The sequence below is a fragment of the Schistocerca gregaria genome, chromosome X (genome assembly GCF_023897955.1).
Source record: "Schistocerca gregaria isolate iqSchGreg1 chromosome X, iqSchGreg1.2, whole genome shotgun sequence".
NCBI classification, from domain to species: domain Eukaryota; kingdom Metazoa; phylum Arthropoda; class Insecta; order Orthoptera; family Acrididae; genus Schistocerca; species Schistocerca gregaria.
Genome location: NC_064931.1, coordinates 794,610,573 through 794,631,738, shown reverse-complemented (window position 1 = coordinate 794,631,738; position 21,166 = coordinate 794,610,573). Strand labels below are relative to the sequence as shown.

General features: G+C 38.9%; 1 protein-coding gene across 2 annotated transcripts in view; it reads left to right on the top strand.

The window, feature by feature from the left end:
* The window catches only part of LOC126297709 (regulator of G-protein signaling 7), a 221,400-nt gene that overhangs the window by 134,725 nt on the left and 65,509 nt on the right, over nt 1–21,166 (top strand). For both annotated transcript variants that reach the window (XM_049988840.1, XM_049988841.1), the window contains exons 7-8: nt 4,767–4,990; nt 19,141–19,367. In XM_049988840.1, coding sequence (XP_049844797.1) covers nt 4,767–4,990; nt 19,141–19,367 — 451 coding nt within the window. The remainder of the gene's footprint in view (nt 1–4,766; nt 4,991–19,140; nt 19,368–21,166) is intronic.

Below are 21,166 nucleotides of genomic sequence, written 5' to 3'. Positions count from 1 at the left end.
TTACACATGATCAGAATTTCTTTGGATTCTGTGAAATGCCATTTGACAATATTCTGCTGTGGTAGTCATTGAAGACATCACACATTGCTCTTTTGACAGCCAAACATGTTTCATTCAGCATTTATCTATAGTGCTACACTTTGTTTGATACCTTCATATTCAGTAATCTCTGTTTCTTTAGAAGTTTGTTTACAGTGACTGTAAACCATGTAGGTTCCCTCCTATTATGAACTGTTCTACTGGGTACATATCTATCCAATGTATGGTAAATTATTCTTTAAACTTGAGGCAGAGTTTCTCTACATGCTCCTGCCCTGTGCTGAAAGTTTTAATTTCCTCATTGAGTTATGACATTACTGATTTTATATCTAGTTTACTGAACATATACATCTTTCTGCTTGTTCACACTCCATACTCCACAGCCTCACAAATATTGTCCTGATGCAAGACAGATCTCAAAAAGCAATCCATATAGAATACCTAATGTAAGAGACAGTTGCAGGTACTATGCCTGACAACAGCATAAAAGTCCAATAGCAGGTGCTATGTCTGACGACAGCATAAAAGCCAGATGAAGTGCTAGATGAACACAAGCAATATGAAGTGACCAACGAAGTTCAACAGGAAGATATCCTACACCACTGAGTACTAACCAATCTTGACACAAGTAAAATGCTCCATATCTAACCAAGCATTTGTTTCTGTACATATGTTGATAGATCTGTTTTCCTAGCTTTGAACAGTACCACCTCCTATAAGAGTATGCTACACTTTATATATATCAGGTACCCCTCATCGAGATTGTTTTGAATACAACAGCATTTTCATTTCTTACATAATGCACATCCAGTTGGCTGGTAGACATCAATCATTTACTTTTCCTAATTTTAAATATGGGTGTACTTTTTCAGTATAACCCATTTGTGAGTTGTGTGATGACCAAAAATCAGTAGTATGTAAATACATTTTTAAATGTCATAGTTAAATCTTAGGTTTCCTGCCTCTTATGTTCAACTTCAGCTCCATCCTAATCCTTGAAGGCCAGTATGAATCGTTGGACTTTGCTTAGGAGCAGAACTTTCTTGGATTTTCTGATATATCTTTTGTCAGGAGCTTAGTGTGGAAATTGCTGTTGACCGCACACACATAGCTTTCCTCATGGATGTACGTCTGTAACTATCTTATTTCTATCTTTCGAGGTACAATTTAACCAGTTACCCAAAGGGCTTGTGATTCCATAATAACAGGACTCACCTAACAATATAATATTAATCTTGCGTAGTCAAATGTTTTGAAGATATTCCAGAAGACACCAACAGGCAACCACATTATTGTTTAAGAACTCCAAGAAAGCATTTGTGAATGAGAAAATAGCTGTGTTTCTAGAAACCACAGTCTGAGCAAGCGTCGAGTGACTCAGATCACATAGTAAAATTCAGTAACATTACAAGTGCTCTCTGTAGAGAAAAAGTACCACATCCATTTATAAACATAACAAGTATGGCAATAATTTCAAGAAGAAAGGTGAAAGCCTTGAAACAAATGGTACTTGTTTTTCCCCCTTACAGTGACATTCTGTTACAAGAAGCAAGCTAGAAATGATGCCAGTAATGGATAGGGATATGTATGAAGGAAGATATGCTGCGTTTACCTATAACTTCTGGCCATTGCTTGCTTCCATTCTGCTAACAGTAATGGCAGCTGAATCTTTTAAAATGCCAAAGAGTGGTGTTTGGGAAGATATGAAAAAGAAACAAACAATTGTTGGTTGAAGGAACCACTAAAAATCCAATATGTAGTACACTGAAAAACTCCAATATGTAGTACACTGACTGGACTGCAAAATACCACAAAGGGCAAAATAAATTACGTTGAACAGACATTTTGTGTCAGTCTGTGCTGAATGCTTATAAACAGCAGTGTGCATAGCTATAACACTAGGAGAAGTGACATTCACTTGAATGATGAGCCAAGAAGGATAAAATCAGGCATTCAATATGAATGAAAGAAGTTGTTCCATTGACACACATCCTCATACAATTAACTTATACATGTGTACAATGAAAATGAAGACCACTAGGACAGAAAAAATAGAAATAAATACTTATAGAGAGAAATTAAATCAAAAAATCTCAAAATAGACTAATTGATGTAGCCAGAAATTGTGGAGATGGAACTGGAGGGGGAATGCCTCAGGAACAACAAATGTTTTAGAGAGGGCATTGATGTCAAATCTGTGTGCACCATATTAAGAAAATTGGAGTTTCACACTGATGATGACAATGACAGTGACTATAAATGAAAAACACAATGTTGCATGTGTTCTACAGGATTAATATATTTAGATAAATGGTTTCCAACTTATAAGGCCATCGTCAGATTTTAACTATTGTTGTCAAAGAAATTCCACTGATGCACAAGCACACAATAAATGCTAACTTTGGCAGTTCAGTGGTAATGCAGTTAAAAAGCTAAAAACGGAGCAGCAGAGAAATGTCATGGGAGAAAACCATGAAAAACAATAACAACTATCGCCCAATCTCTCTTCTGGCAGCTCTATCAAAATTTTTTGAGAAACTAATGTATTGAAGAGTAGCCTCCAATATTTGTAAAAATAAAGTACTAACAAAATGTCAGTTTGGTTTTCAGAATGGCTTTTCAACAGAAAATGCTATATACGCTTTCACTGATCAAATATTAAATACTCTGAATAACTGGACATCACCCATTGGTATTTTTTGTAATTTCTCAAAGGCCTTTGATTGTGTAAATCATGGAATTATTTAGATAAGCTAAATCATTATGGTTTGAGGGGGGCAGTGCACAAATGGTTTAATTCATACTTAACTGGAAGAATGCAGAAAGGTGAAATAAGTGGTTCATGTAATGTTAAAACAACAGCTGATTCCTCAAACTGGGGAGGCTATCAAGTACGGGGTCCCACAGGGCTCGGTCTTCGGTCCTTTACTGTTCTTGATATACGTTAATGACTTACCATTCCACATTGATGAAGATGCAAAGTTAGTTCTTTTTGCTAATGATACAAGTATAGTAATAACATCCAAAAACCAAGAACTAAGTGATGTAATTGTAAATGATGTTTTTCACAAAATTATTAAGTGGTTCTCAACAAACGGACTCTCTTTAAATTTTGATAAAACACAGTATATACAGTTCCATACAGTAAATGGCACAACTCCAGTAATAAATATAGACTTTGAACAGAAGTCTGTAGCTAAGGTAGAATTTTCACAATTTTTAGGCGTGTCCATTGATGAGAGGTTAAACTGGAAGCAACACATTGATGGGCTGCTGAAACGTCTGAGTTCAGCTACGTATGCTATTAGGGTTATTGCAAATTTTGGTGATAAGATTCTCAGTAAATTAGCTTACTATGCCTACTTTCATTCACTGCTTTCATATGGCATCATATTCTGGGGTAATTCATCTTCGAATAGAAAAGTATTCATTGCCCAAAAACATGTAATCAGAATAATTGCTGGAGCCCACCCACGGTCATCCTGCAGACATCTATTTAAGGATCTAGGGATCCTCACAGTAACCTCACAGTATATATTTATTCACTTATGAAATTTGTTGTTAATAATCCAACCCAGTTCAAAAGTAATAGCAGTGTGCATAGCTATGATGTTCACTATGCAGGGTTAAATCTGACTTTGGCACAGAAAGGGGTAAATTATGCTGCCACAAAAGTCTTTGGTCACTTACCAAACAGCATCAAAAACCTGACAGATAGTCAACCAACATTTAAAAATAAATTAAAAGAATTTCTAGATGACAACTCCTTCTACTCATTGGCTGAATTTTTAGAAATAAATTAAGGGAGGGGAAGGAAAAAAAATAATTAATTAAATAAAAAACTAACTTAAACATTAGTGTCATGCAATATTTTGCGTAATGTAATATGTTGTACAGACTCCTTTTATTAACCTGACACGTTCCACATCATTACGAAGTGTCGTATTCATGATCTATGGAACAAGTATTAATCTAATCTAATCTAGCTAAACTTGAAAAAACCAATATCTGCATAACATTTTAAATTAATTTAACTTGGCCATAGTACTAAGGAATGTCTTGAAGTGACAAAAGTAGTTGTAGGCAGAGAATATCAACTATGTTGGCTGAACATGAAAGCAGCTGGAGGTTGCTGAATTATGACTCTACATTAGCTGAGCATGTACTGAGTGATAGGCACAGCTACCAGCCATAGTCCCATGTCCTCCATTTAGCAAACAAAGGCCAAAAACTCATCCTGTTGGAAGCCCTGGAAGTCAATAAACATCTGGCCCACAGTTCTGATTTAATATCAAATGGGAGACTCATCTTTTCTTCAGGCACAATTGTAATATTTTATTTATTATGGTGTTTTAGACAATGTATCATTCATGCTTTGAAGAGCATTATTGATATCATTTTGTCTATCAAACAAAATTTTATGTTCTCTGTTGATGCTTTGCAATTTTTCCTTGGCAATTGCTGTCACTGAAAGCAAATAGTTGCTTAAAGAAGATTGCCAGTCATTGAACACAATCGTTTTATAGTTTTGTATTGAAAAAGAATATCACTTCTGACTCTGGATAATATCTTTGAACTGTTCTAAAATTTCTCTCTTTCAGAGTTACAATTTGTTATTGATCATGGGATTTATTTGAATAAGTATGCATGTAAGTAATGTTTCTATATAGTTACTTAATGATTAACATTTTGTAGTTTGTAAACTTACTTTTAATTCCTGTTAACAGCTGTTTACCTCTGCAAGCGGACTATGCAAAACAAGACACGACTGGAGCTAGCTGATTATGAGGCAGAAAACCTGGCACGATTACAAAAAATGTTTTCCAGGAAGTGGGAGTTTATATTCATGCAAGCCGAAGCCCAAAGCAAAGTAGACAAGAAACGTGACAAACTGGAAAGAAAAGTACTTGACAGTCAAGAACGTGCCTTTTGGGATGTGCATCGGCCCATGGTGAGACACAACTTTCCATTGTTTGGGTTAAGTTTTGCAATAATGGAGTTGCAAAATTTACATAATTCACACACACACACACACACACACACACACACACACACACACACACACACACACTCTACAAAGACGCAAAAGGTACACTGCTTATTTTGGTTTATGCTTCTTTAGTGAGTTCTGTGGAACATAGTGTAGATCTGATATCTACAAGAAACTTGTTTGTTATGATGAGCTGTTTTCAAGCTAAATAGATAACAGGGCTTTTATTGTACTTGTCACATGGTTATTTATGCGGTTTTCTCAAAGATTTTTGTGAGAGTTTAGTGTCTAAAACACTACCTTTTTGTCATAACTAATAGACAGGTGCACAAAATGTATAGAAATTGAATAGTGATCTGGGATGATTAAAATTAATCTGAGACAAAATGAACAAGGGCAGATGGTTATTCATTTTGTTGCTGAAGATTTTTGTAAATAAATACTATAATTAAAATCTAAGAAGCAATGAATAGGTAAAGAAAAGTGCAAATGGCAGTGAGAAAGTAAAGTCTGTTTGTAATTTATGGTGCAGCTATACTGCAGTTTCAAGGGTGTACATGTCCAACAACTAGTGCGACCCAACAGTAGGACTAATATGTTGTGATTGTAGATGACAGCCTTGCAAATATTTGATAGTTAATTACGATATTTTTCAAAAAAATATGACACCCACCTGGTTTGAAGAGCACAAAATCATATAGTTTCTGGTTGCATAGAATCTGTTGGTCACTGACAAAATTAAATTTGTGGAAATGGTGGTGAAGGCATGTGAGGCATCAGTGTTTTAGAGATGAGTGTGACAGTTCAGTGAAGGATGAAACATTGTATAGTATGAGGAACCACAGAGTTTTGTGTCTGATGACAGAAAAATCTGTAAGTAGTCAGAAGAGATCCAAAAAATCCTTATGAAAACTTTGTCTCATCTTTTTCTAGAAATTTCCTTGTTACACGTGTGTGAAATTGTGTTTGTTTCAGCAACTTCTGTACCCTCTAGTAAAGTAAAGTAGTATGGTGTAACTGGCTGGGAGTCCCCAAAGGACATGTTCAGCCACCTAATTGGAAAACTTTTCCCTATCCTTTGCACCTGCAAGCACCTTTCGTTCGTGAAGTGTGGGAGCTGTGTACAGTGTACCTGATAAGTGTAGATGACAGTAATGAGTGTGTGTAGTGTTGCATCATGTTTGTGTTGGAGATGATGATAGAAGGTAGAGGGTGAAAGCTGTGCATGCATTCAGCCAATCCTGTTGAAGGGGGTTGCCAAATTTTTGTGTCCCCCTCCAACAGATGGATCACTATCAACAGTGTTGTATGCTTTCACTTCATGAGACACTGCCTAGAGATTTGGAATTGAATCCAGTACATTGGTGCAAAGACTGATGATTAGCGACTTTATACCACCATCCATCCAGTCCCCTCTGCTATAAAGGCAAAGGAGAATTAGTCAACAGCATGTGGCATACCCAGATGGTGGCCCATCGAAGTGCTCGCAGTACCCTATGGTGCTTATCTGTGGAGAGTGACAGGAACCAGTGTATCCACCTTGGCACAGCCATTAACTGCGTATGTGCTGAAACCCATATTTGTTAACAAAAAACTACAAAGCAGGGTATGGGAAGAACATTCTTGTTTTTTACAGTCCTTTGAATAAGGTAATGAATTTTTTAATCTCATCACTGGAGACAAGGAATGCCACATCTCCATCATTGATGTTGAAAAAATCAGACAGACTCTAGTGTGGCATTCTGGGACAGACAAGGTATGTTGCAGAATGATATTGTGACACATGGTGAAACAGTTGACAACATCTGTTGTGATACTTTACACAAACTGTGTCACACAATCCAAAACAAACAGGGTGGTGTGTTGAGGCATGGTGTTTTCATCCATCACAATACTCATCTTCAGATGCAGCTGTATCGTGTCAACTCATTAAAACCATTAGTTTGCAAATATTTCTTATGCCCTCATCAGCTTCAAACCTCATCTGTGCTGATTTTCATCATCTTCTTCTTTTTTCTCACCTGTGTGCTTTCCTTGGTGACAAGATAATTCAGTATGACAATACAGGATGTATCAAAAAGAATCATCTAACTTTTAAAAAATCATAAGTGTTATGTTATTTGAGGTATGTGCATGAACAACATACTGTTGGAAAGAGCAAATGCTCAAGTTTTACGTGGTTTCCGAAATATAGTCAGCAGTGTGCGCCCCCTTCAGTTCTATTAAAAATGGTGTCAGGACAACAAAAAGTGTTTTGTGTTCTATGTTTTGTGCAGTGTGGGCCATTATTACCTGTTCATCATGATTTTTGTACTAGGTATAGTGTGGATCTCCCTACAGCACAAGAGCATTAGATAATGGCATGAAGAATTCCAAGAAACAGGTTGTTTGTATAAAGGCAAATCACCAGGCTGTCCCTGAGTGTCTGACACAGACATCGGACACATCCTTCATAGTTTCACAAGGAGTCCTGAGAAATACATTCGCTGCTATAGTAAAATGGTGCCAGCAGTTAACAGCAACCACTCACATGTGGCATATCTGGAAAGGCTAGGAATACCACCAACAGTGAAAACACCAAACATGGTGCAGTGGCTGAAAGACATGATCTCTTTTAATCAGAAAGTGATCATCACACCCATTGCTGAAGAGATGGGAATACATTTGCCAGTGTTGTTCTGTTCAGGACCAACTGGATTATGGTACATTTTGTCCCTGATGTGTTACTCCCACATTGACCTCTGACTTAAAAAAATTAATGTTTGTGGCTCCCATCAATTTCCTAGAACCTTATGCTTTGAAAAGAAACAACTTCTGAAAATATACTTGTGGACGTGTTTGACACTGCATCATTGTTTCAGACCAGAAGTGAAGGAAGTTTTGATGGTATGGCAGCACACACCATTGACTCTGAAAATTAAATTAAAAATTTGTCCCATCCATGGCTAAAATCACAGTTTTCATTTTCATTAACTATGTGAAAGTTGTGCAGAAAGGGGCTGCTGTTGATGTTGCTTCAACTGTGATAAACCAAAAATATGTAGGAAGTTAGCCAATGTCCTCTTGCATAACAATGCAGCAACTCACAAGCTATTCTCAACATATTGATTGTGTTAAAATTTCACATGTTAGGTGCAACTTCACTCTGTTTTTATTTTTCTATGTTGTGTATACTGAAAGACAATTAGAGTGATCTCCAATTTATGGACAACAACCAGATTCAGTCAGTTGTCCTATACTGCCTACAGGACCTAGATGTGAATTACTATTGTGTAATCATCAAATTCTTAGTGCTATGTTAACTTACTTTTTGAACTCGTACATGTGCAGGATGGACCAGAAATCCATTGACAAACTTTCAGAAGTAGTAGTATGGGCAGTAAAAATATAAAAGTCCAGTAAATATTGTCTCTAAAATTCATACCTTAAGGGCTACAGGCACTTGTTCATCTTTACTTCTGAGAGACATATGTCTTGTAATGAAAGCTCTTTGTTTTCTGTATTTTGAGGGGTGGTATTGTGGACCAAGACAAGAAAAAATCTCCAGCAAATAATAATAATGAGCGTTTGGCATCATTGGCCAGGAGTCCCCTTGCAGGGCAGGTCTGGCCGCCTTGGTGCCGGTCTTATTACATTCGACACCACATTGGGTGACCTGTGCACCAGATGGGGTCGAAATGATGACGAAGACAACACAACACCCAGTCCCTGAGCAGAGAAAATCTCTGACCCATCCATGAATCGAACCCGAGCCCGTAAAAATAATGTAAACAATAATGTAAACAAAGTGCTTTCAGTGGAAGAGATGTGTTTAACATGCAAAATAAAGGAAAAACTGAGCTTTGTGTTAATTTATTAAATGTTGTCAGAAGTTCACTGGTAACTACAAAAATGCCAAAAAATTAATGACCCCCAGGGCATCAAGCATATATAGCCAAATTTGAGGGAAAATGAAACAGAACAGACAAAACCACAGCTGAAGCAACAGGAACATCAATGATTGATAAAATATCAATAGCAACAGCAGGAATGAGAATGCAGTCAGCACTGTTGAGAATCGTTGGCAGAAGAGGTGAAGGTAACCACTGTGAGTAGTGAATCACCACATTCATCCTATGCCAAAGTATTGTTAAGTGCCTCCAGTGAGCCTGGCCAGATAAATTATGCTGCATGTGAAGCAAACAAGAACCTTGAGAAATGAACAAGAAAAATGCACTTTTATCCGCACAGAAGAAGATAGCAGCCTCATTAAATACCGTTTCATCTCCTTTATCAAGTGCATCAAATCACCCATCCCAAGCTAAAGTGTTATCAAGTTTATTAAATCACCAATGACATATAAATTATGCAGTAAGTGAAATAAGGGAGTCTGCCATCCAAGTCTCAAACAGGACCAAAAAATGCCACAGAGAAACAATGAGTTTCATGGCCTGCCTCAAGAAAGTGCATGTGCTTCCAAAATGGAACTCCACCACCACACCAAACAAATACCAGTGCAAGGAAAACCACTGTGTGTGCTTCCATTTTGCCCCAGGGCACCGTGCATCTTCTTTCTTGCAATGAAAAATCTGTTTTATGTGTGCACATAAATATTAGGTCTCGGAAATAAAAAGCTGATGAGCTTGGTGTTATGCTGAATGCGTACAGAGAATAATTTTATGTATTAATGAAAACTGCTTAAAAGAAGAGATAAAACTGTATGTACCACTATGTTTTAATTTAATTACAAGCTACTGCAACCCAATCAAGACTATGGGGATTCCTCAATATAGATACGTAATAAGCTAGTATTGAGGTATACTATGCTTGATGTTAGGGACTTAACATGTTAAAGGTATTCTTGAAGCAGCTGTCATTTTCCTACCAACACAAAAACTGACAGTTAATTCAATATACTACTCTCCTGATAGTGATGATGATAAATTTGTAGAGTGCTTAGATAAACGTATTACCCATACAGAAAAATATGCCAAACACAATAAATTAATTTGTGGTGATTTGAAGTTTGATGTAAGAAATAAAACACCCAGAAATGCTAATTTGTTTAACATGCTAAGATCTCATAATCTCTTCTGTGCAAATTACAATCCCACAAGACAACTGTCTTGTTGTGACAATTTTATTACAAATGTACATAAAGATGATTTTGAATTGGAGCCATTTACTGTTGACTATTAGTACTCTGTCTGAAATGTTCAATACCTCCTGTCTAGTGGTTACCAAACAAAACAAAACTGAAGCAAGCTAGCCTGGTCAAACAATTCTACGTAAGTGGTTCACACCACATTTGTAGAAGCTAAGATGAATGGTTTTGATCTGCCATAATAAGGTAAAATGTGGTAGTGTTGATAAAGCAGCATACATTAGCCTCAAGAGACACTACAGACTACAAATCATATTAGCCAATGTAGAACAAATGATAACTTCGTTGAAAACTTCAATAACAAATGTAAGTCAGTGTGAGGACCATTAAGTCAGAATTAGGTACAGGCAGGCAGTGTGTAAATGGTACAAATGAGGTTAAAGTCCCTCCAAATGAATTGAACCTCTTTTTTGATCAATGCTGCAGACCTTAATTCTGCACCACCTCATAAGAAGAGTTTGAAACCTGCAGTGAAAGCTATTTCACAATCTGCTTATGTAAACCATTTTTTTACCTCACCAACTTGTAATTGGAGAAAAGATGTGATGTAACTAAATCAGTAGCAAAATTAAGTGGCTCAAAATAAGGAGATATTTATGGCTTTCAAATTTTGTGATTAAAAAAATAATGGACTTAATATCATTCCCTTTGCACCCACTTATAAAATGAATATTTGTTAGCAGTATTTTTCCAGGATGTCTAAAAAAGACAGTACTCATTTCACTACACAGAAGTGTTATAAACCCCACACTAATAATTATCATCCAATTTTTCTACTATGTATTTTCTCAAAAATAATTGAATATTGTATAAAAAAGAAAGTTTGCTCACATTTGTCAAAAAAACAATATATTGATAAGTCTCAAAATGGTTTTACAGTCCTATTGTCAACAGTTAAAGCTGCTGGAAATGTTGTTTCTATTGTGCACTCCTCTTTTGAATCCATATTGTGTGCTGGAGCCCTATGGGTGAACTCAAGCAAGGCATTTGATTCTGTAAACCACAGAGAGTTACTGGAGAAACTACTGTGTTACGGCATTAGGTACCAAAATTCTCCCTCATTAAATCTCGTCTCAGTAACAGGAAACAAATTGTGAGCTATAATGACTGAAAGTTGCAGTTTCTTATGTTACTGTAGGTGTTCCTTAAAGATCAGTGCTTGGGCTGGCACTGTTTATAATATTTATAAATGACCTGCCCAACAATATGCAGTGCAAATCTGTGCTTTATACAGATGATACAACTTCCACTGGTTCTGGGAGGAACCTAAATAAACTGAAGGAGCAGAGTAGAGATTTTCTCAGATTATCCAATATGTGGTTGAAGACTGTTAATATTTTTTTCAGCTTATCCAGTGTTGATATTGAATCCACTTCTACCGAACTTCTTGGCATATACATAGATACAACATTAATTTGGAAGAGTCACATAGACTATATATCTTGAAAGTTCTCATGAGTTATCTGTCGGCTAAAAAAATTATGCACATCTGTTACTGAAACATTGGTGATTAACTCCTATAATGCCTTCTTTCATTGCATTTTTCTGTGGAATAATTCTCCAAGAACCAGCAATATTTTTATTTGTCAAAAGAAAGTCATCAGGAGCTATTCTGGCATTACCGAAAGTAAGGTATCATGTAGGCCGTATTTCAAAGAATTATAGATTATGACAGCCCCTCTCTTTCTATATACAGCTGCCTGTTGTACACAAAAGGAACCTTAACAGTGATAACCTTATGCATATCCAGAAACTAACATGAGACTCCCAAAGTACATTTTTGGAAACAGCTTGCTGTCAGTTGAGTTAAAAGTCCAGTGAAAACCCAACCTGTAAAAGGCAGCAGTGATATATCATGGGAATTGCTGTTGTGACTCCATCATCTTTCATGAATATCATGACAGTTGTTGCATTTGAAAATTTCGGCAGGTACTACTCAGGTTTTAGAGGTTAATGTGATAAGTGTGAAATCTTATCTAGAGGGATAAATACACTACTAGCCATTACAATTGCTACACCAAGAAGAAATGCAGATGATAAACGGGTATTCATTGGACAAATATATTATACTAGAACTGACATGTGACTACATTTTCACGCAATTTAGGTGCAAAGATCCTGAGAAATCGGTACCCAGAACAACCACCTCTGGCCGTAATAACGGCCTTGATACGCCTGCACATTGAGTTAAACAGAGCTTGGATGTCGTGTACAGGTACAGCTGCCCATGCAGCTTTAACACGATACCACAGTTCATCAAGAGTAGTGACTGGTGTATTGTGATGAGCCAGTTGCTCGGCCACCATTTACCAGACGTTTTCAATTGGTGAGAGATCTGGAGAATGTGCTGGCCAGGGCAGCAGTCGAACATTTTCTGTATCCAGAAAGGCCCGTATAGGACCTGCAATGTGCGGTCATGCATTATCCTGCTGAAATGTAGGGTTTCGCAGGGATCGAATGAAGGGTAGAGCCACGGGGTTGTAACATGTTTGAAATGTAATGTCCACTGTTCAAAGTGCCGTCAATGCGAACAAGAGGTGACCGAGACGTGTAACCAGTGGCACCCCATACCATCACGCCGGGTGATACACCAGTATGGCGATGACGAAACACGCTTCCAATGAGCATTCGTTGTGATGTTGCCAAACACGAATGTGACCATCATGATGCTGTAAACAGAACCTGGATTCATCCGAAAAAATGACGTTTTGCCATTCATACACCCAGGTCCGTCGTTGAGTACACCATCGCAGGTGCTCCTGTCTGTGATGCAGTGTCAAGGGTAACCACAGCCATGGTCTCCAAGCTGATAGTCCATGCTGCTGCAAACGTCGTCGAACTGTTTGTGCAGATGGTTGTTCTCTTGCAAACATCCCCATCTGTTGACTCAGGGATTGAGACGTGGCTGCACGATTCATTACAGCCATGCGGATAAGATGCCTGTCATCTGGACTGCTAGTGATACGAGGCTGTTGGGATCCAGCATGGCATTCCGCATAACCCTCCTGAACCCACAGATTCCATATTCTGCTAACAGTCATAGGATCTCGACCAGTGCAAGCCGCAATGTCGCAATACGATAAACCGCAATCGCGATAGGCTACAATCTGACCTTTATCAAAGTCGGAAATGTGATGGTACGCATTTCTCCTCCTTACACGGGGCATCACAACAACGTTTCACCAGGCAATGCTGGTCAACTGCTGTTTGTGTATGAGAAATTGGTTGGAAACTTTCCTCATGTCAACGCGTTGTAGGTGTCGCCACCAGCGCCAACCTTGTGTGATTGCTCTGAAAAGCTAATCATTTGCATATCACAGCATCTTCTTCCTGTCAGTTAAATTTTGCATCTGTAGCTCGTCATCTTTGTGGTTTAGCAGTTTTAATGGCCAGTAGTGTAAATATTTATGATAAAACTACTGCGAATAATATTTGAACCTTCGTAGGTTGCAGCCATTTTAGAACTTCTCTGAATTCTTTTTGTGTCAGTGGATCTGTCATCTTTAATTTTTCTGCTAATGGATGAAGGAAGCCTTTTGAAGTGGTAGAGCTTCTTTTTATAATGATAATAGGTATTCCGTACATCATTCTATATGGACAAGTCAAAACATTATGACCACTGCCCACTGCAATGTTGAATGCCACCTGGGTAGTGTTGCGGGCATGTGACAGAGTAACAAAAGAATGTAAGTGGGCAAACACAGATGGGGGATAACCATAGTGAAGGTATGGGCAGCAAATAGGGAAATCCATTGAGGTGAGTGACTTTGGCAAAGAGCAGATTATTATTATGCAGAGTCTGTGAATGAATATCTCAAAAATGGTGAAGCTGGTCATACTTCATGTGCTATTGTCATGAGCATCTATGGAAAGAGGTAGAACGAAAGTGAAGCTACTGCTAGGAACTACATGGGTGGACTTCCATGACTATTCACAGAAAATGAGATTTGGAGGTTGTCTGCTCTGTAAAGTAGAATAGATGGTGATCTGTGGCATCTCTGCCAAAAGAGCATAATGCTGGTGTGTGCACAAGTGTTTCAGAGCATGCCTTTCATCGTATGTTGTTGAACATGGAGCTCTGCAGGGGACCATCCATAATGTTGACCAAATGACATTGTTAGTTATGACTGGAGTGGACCATCAGGATTCAACCATTGATCAGTGGAAACATGTTGGCTCTTCAGTTGAATCACATTTTTGCTACACTAAATCGCGGGCCATCTCCACACCATAATTGAGGTGAACAGTGAATCAAAACATGCAGTGTTCCACAGATGCAGGCTGGTGGGAGCATATTATGCTATGAGAGACATTCTCCTGCACTTGCGTGGAACCTGTGGTACTAATCAAAGATACGCTGGCAGCAGCAAACCACCTGCATTGCCAGCCGGTGTGGCCATGCAGTTCTAGGCGCTTCAGTGTGGAACCGCGTGACCGCTACGGTCGCAGGTTCGAATCCTGTCTCGGGCATGGATGTGTGTGATGTCCTCAGGTTAGTTAGGTTTAAGTAGTGCTAAGTTCTAGGGGACTGATGACCATAGATGTTAAGTCCCATAGTGCTCAGAGCCATTTGAACAATTTTTTTGAACCACCTGCATTACTTCATGCTTATGTTTTTCCTGATGACTCTATCATCTTTCACCAGTATAATTGTCTGTGTCGTAGAGTGGGAACTGAGCTACAGTGGTTCGAGAAGCATTATAATGAATTCACGTTGATGTCTTGGTGATCAAATTCTGTGTCGCTATCGGGCGCCACCACCACATACACAAATCAGCGGCCCATTATTTATGCAAATTATATGACCTGTGCATTGACAATTAATGTCACATACCTCCACAAATTGTCAGTAAATTTAGTGAACCTGTTGAAAAGCTAGTTAGACCAAGGAGTTCACGAATTACTGCATAGAAGTTATTTATGTACATGGCATCAGACAGCCTTTGAAGTTGCTGACTTCTTGTTACCTTCACTTGTTCCTTACTTCAGCCTGAAAATTCCATTTGATTTTTAGGAGAAATTCTTTCTTAGTGATTGAATTATGGTCTTGGAGAAAGGGATAATTTTATTTGCACAATAGGAATGTACATGCTTGTAGGAGCTACCCTATAAAAACACTGTAATCACTGAGTTATTATACACTCCTGGAAATTGAAATAAGAACACCGTGAATTCATTGTCCCAGGAAGGGGAAACTTTATTGACACATTCCTGGGGTCAGATACATCACATGATCACACTGACAGAACCACAGGCACATAGACACAGACAACAGAGCATGCACAATGTCGGCACTAGTACAGTGTATATCCACCTTTCGCAGCAATGCAGGCTGCTATTCTCCCATGGAGACGATCGTAGAGATGCTGGATGTAGTCGTGTGGAACGGCTTGCCATGCCATTTCCACCTGGCGCCTCAGTTGGACCAGCGTTCGTGCTGGACGTGCAGACCGCGTGAGACAACGCTTCATCCAGTCCCAAACATGCTCAATGGGGGACAGATCCGGAGATCTTGCTGGCCAGGGTAGTTGACTTACACCTTCTAGAGCACGTTGGGTGGCACGGAAAACATGCGGACGTGCATTGTCCTGTTGGAACAGCAAGTTCCCTTGCCGGTCTAGGAATGGTAGAACGATGGGTTCGATGACGGTTTGGATGTACCGTGCACTATTCAGTGTCCCCTCGACGATCACCAGAGGTGTACGGCCAGTGTAGGAGATCGCTCCCCACACCATGATGCCAGGTGTTGGCCCTGTGTGCCTCGGTTGTATGCAGTCCTGATTGTGGAGCTCACCTACACGGCGCCAAACACGCATACGACCATCATTGGCACCAAGGCAGAAGCGACTCTCATCGCTGAAGACGACATGTCTCCATTCACGCCTGTCGCGACACCACTGGAGGCGGGCTGCACGATGTTGGGGCATGAGCGGAAGACGGCCTAACGGTGTGCGGGACCGTAGCCCAGCTTCATGGAGACGGTTGCGAATGGTCCTCGCCGATACCCCAGGAGCAACAGTGTCCCTAATTTGCTGGGAAGTGGCAGTGCGGTCCCCAATGGCACTGCGTAGGATCCTACGGTCTTAGCGTGCATGCGTGCGTTGCTGCGGTCCGGTGCCATGTCGATGGGCACGTGCACCTTCCGCTGACCACTGGCGACAACATCGATGTACTGTGGAGACCTCACGCCCCACGTGTTGAGCAATTCAGCGGTACGTCCACCCGGCCTCCCGCATGCCCACTATACGCCCTCGCTCAAAGTCCGTCAACTGCACATACGGTTCACGTCCACGCTGTCGCGGCATGCTGCCAGTGTTAAAGACTGCGATGGAGCTCCGTATGCCACGGCAAACTGGCTGACACTGACGGCGGCGGTGCACAAATGCTGCGCAGCTAGCGCCATTTGACGGCCAACACCACGGTTCCTGGTGTGTCCGCTGTGCCGTGCGTGTGATCATTGCTTGTACAGCCCTCTCGCAGTGTCCGGAGCAAGTATGGTGGGTCTGACACACCGGTGTCAATGTGTTCTTTTTTCCATTTCCAGGAGTGTATGATGGCATGCTGAAAAATAATGCCTTTGAACTTTTATGTGAAAATTCTTAAAGCTTTTTACATCAACCAAATGTTATTAACCCTCTGCTTGTTTATTCTTCATGTGTACGTATTTATTTCTCAACATAGCCTCCCTGGCAATGCATGTGCTCTCTAAATGAGGGACCAGTTTGTTGATACCATAACTGACTTTTTTGGCAGGGCCACAACCTCACCTCTGCTTGCACCACTTTGTCGCTATGAAATTGAAGTCCTTGAAGGTGTTCTTTAAGTTTTGGAAATACATGAGAATTGGATGGGACCCAGTCAGGACTGTGTGGAAGGTGAATAATGACTGTGAATCCAAGGCATCAGATTGCTGCAGATTTCACAATGTGTGTGTGTGGTATGGCATTGTGATGCTGAAGGAGAGGGTGCTCCATGTGTGGACGAATTCTTCAGATTCGAAACTAGAATATAGCATGCTGTTTCTCATGCACCAGTATAGTTACGTTAGACACCTCCATGTTACACACTACAGTTAGGAGCTCTTTAGTGGCAGATGGTTGCAAACATGTAGAAATGAAGAATAAAGGTATAAAATGTTAATAACATTTGTTTTATTCAAAAAGCTTTAAGAGTTTTCACATAAAAATTCAGTGGCATTACTTTTCAGCTTGCACTCATAAGTTGGTAAACATGCTGTGATAATCATGAGCCAGATCAAAACCAGTAAGAGAAGCCAGATGATACTTTTTATTGCACTATGTTTTAAATGAAATGGTAGATTAATTCGGAAGTTAAAAAGTGTCATGTGTCCTTCTGGAAAATGTCTACAGTGACAGAAACCATCAGTCAACAGTAGAGAAACTATCAATATTTCTGTCCAGCCTGGTGATTAGACACATTTCTTTTGTTATATTGATGCATCATGGTCTAATACAACATGATTTTCTGGAGCTTTGAGTATGAATCCATGTATGTAATTTTGATATGTTTTGACAGATGGCATTTAATATGAGATTTTATAGTTCACATAAAACACAAGAAGCAACAGATAATTGGTGTTATGAAGTCCAAGTTCTTGCTAGCCCAAAACAGTTTTCCTTAACTTGCTATTGATCCTCATTTGGATGTTGGAAAACAGTGAATAACCCCAGCCCTTCTTCCCCTCAACAATTGCAGTCACAGAAAAACACGAAAAATATAGAGTAGTAAAAGTAAAGTGCTCTCTCTCAGCATCTAGAGCAACCTGTTTGTATAAACCACAATGCTTTTGTGAACTGCAGTAACTGAACAATTATTGCTGATCTGTATTCTGGAAACAACATTTATAAGTGATGGAAGTATTGCCAATGAGTGACTTTTCACCTGGAATGGTTTTGGTTTATTTGTGGCAGGTACCCAAGGAACCTTACACATCCCACCTTCTATATTTAAATGTGGAGGTTGTTCTCTTATGTCAACTGCAGTTTAATTATGTAAATTGGCAGTGTTGTTACTTGGTAATGACGAAGTGCACCCAAATATTATGGGACTTTTAGGTAACTGAATCATATGATTCTTTTTTCTGATACAAGGGCACTGCCTTGCAGGTATACTGCTGGTGAATTAACTTCCTCACCCCATATGGCTCACCCAGTCACCCAGATTAACATCACAGAGGATGTGGTTAGTTCCAGAATAGCAAACCCAGTTAATTTCCTTTTCCATAATTATTCACGAAATTAAGTGCTGCATTAGACATTCTGACAAACATTGTTCAAATGGGATTGGGCCACATTTAACCTGTTGGAAAATGCAATAGATGCAGACAGGTGGTGAAGGATTCCCTTAGAAATTCTGTATTAATTACACATTAATATAGAATTTCTAAGGAAATCCTTAAGCATCTCTGTGCATCTATTGCATTTTCCAACAGGTTAAATGTATGAATAATGTTTGTCAAAATGTAGCCATTATTTTGATAACCATCTGTTTATGAATAAAATCACATGCACACAAGTCTAAAATCTTATATTATTCTGTTTCCTAATGTCAAATGTGAGTACAGTCTATGTAGCATGTAACTGACCAGCTTACTGTGAGATGTGTTGTTACTTTGAAAGTACTACTCAGCTGCATAATTGTAAACACCACTCATATATAAACATTTAAATTATTGTAACAGAAAGGGTGATTTGGAAGTGGCTTTTCAGTAAGTGACATCTGCAGCCCTGCACTCCTCTCTTTAAAAATTACACCTTAGTTTTTGTTTACTTTATGTTAATTGTCTCGAACAAACTTGAAATAAATGCCAATTGCAAGTGCTTAAACTGTATTGCATATTCCATGATTATCCCTACTCAAAAATGTTGTGGCCACATTCATGATGTATTATGCCTATTCAGAAAGTGGATAAAACATTATAATGAAACAATAACTCATTCTGTTACAGCCAGGGTGTGTAAATACTACTGAAATTGATATCAAGAAAGCCTGCAGAATGAATAAACCATTGAAAAGTAGTAAGCATCTACAGTTGGGTGTGGCTGGAGGTCGCATTTCACCCTCAACATTGGAAACTGATCTTGCTACACCTGTGGAACATTTAAAGAGACATATAGCTATGCTAAGGAAGCGTTTAGATAGACGGAATATTAAAGTTTCTAAAGTAGCAGAGGCGTGAGTATATTTTGTAGTTCTCAGTTGATTTTTTGTGAGGTACCTCACTATGGTGAGTGTTCCTCTTTTGTTTTATGAAATAACTTACTTTCTATTTTTGAACTCATGTTTTAATTAGCTTATAACAAAAAAGTTTAGAGGTAGTGCATGAATATAGTTTCCCAAGGGTGAGATTTTTGAGAATGTTCAGTTCCTTACAATCTAAGACTCTGTGCTCAACAAATGTGTTTGAAAGGTGAAGTAGTATTCGAATACACAACATGTAACATAGGCTTTACTTTCTAAAATATCTAACTACCTTGCCACATAAGCAAATTTTCAACTTCATTTGAGCCACCTCCAGAGCAAATAAAACTTTTCAAAAACAAAGGAGAGTAGCAACTGTTCTTCCCCCATCACCCACAGTAGTTTATTTTTCCCAATATCCTTGCCTGTGAGACAACTCATTTCTAGAAACGAATATGAACTCTTCGAGCACCAGTAGAGTGAAACCCGACCATATCTGTGCATTTTCAAGATTGTGGGTAGCAGATTGATGACATACTTCTCTATTTCTGGAAAGTCATCAACTTGAGACTGCTAAGAAAAATGGTCCCAACACATATGACACAAGCTGATTGTCAGATGACATGGATAGTCCTTGCTAGCTTGCTCACACAGTCTAGCACCTATTAACATTTTATAGATGAGATGAGAATCACGTCTTTTACTCAACTGCACAATTTTGTCTTATTGATTATTAGTGCCACAACCAAAGACACAAAGTTACATTATACTGTCATTTAAGATTTATACTCAACAATGGATGATATAAACACAGAAGGAAAATTCAAGTAGAATTGAAATACTTTAGGAGTAAAGGAGAGCACCCACTGAGAAGCAGAAGCATTGGGCTGTTGACATGGGCATACAAAAAAGGAATAAAACTTGCTGGGTTTGGAATACATCCTTTCTCTATCTGGAGTAAAAGTACGCACACACACACACACACACACACACACACACACACACACACACACACACACACACACACTGGCATGCATTTGCACACATGCCTGTGTCCCTACAGCAGTGCTAAACGTATTTTGCACACATCATTAGTTACAATTACAGAAAGATAAGTGTGTAAACTGCCAGTGAATAACTGAAAAGTATGTAATTATAATCAATTTATTACAAAACTACATTTACTTTAAACAAAGTTAGCATACATCAAAACAGAAATAACAATTCTTTAGGCTCAAAAGTAATTTGTAGATCTAAGTATGTAAAAATAAAACAAAACTACTTTGGAATCTGAAGAATAAATCAGTATTTCATTGCATACCCATAGGCTTTGATCACAGCTGCACATCTATTTGGCACTGAATCCACAAGTTTTTGTAATATGTTAGGTGGGCGTTCTGACCATTCGTCCAATAAGGCAGCAGCAAACTGAACCCTGTTTGAGTAGCTTCTATGATGAGCATATCAATCCAATGCATCCCAAAGGTGTTCATTTGGCTTTAGATCTGGGATCTGGCTTGGACACCAGAAGTTTGATTTTTTCTATGTGAAAATAATTTTTTTAAATGGCCAGAGGTGTGTTTTCAATTATTGCCCTGCTGAAATACCCAATAGTGTGGCATATTCTGTCTCCCTTCTGGAACCATATTTTTTTCTAAAATGTCACTGTACAGGAAATGATCTATTTTGCTTTTGTTTGGGCTAGAGGACCAACCCCATGTCTAGAAAAACATCCCCACAGCATGATTCTGCCACCATCATGTTTGATGGGTGGTATCTGTTACTTTTTGTTA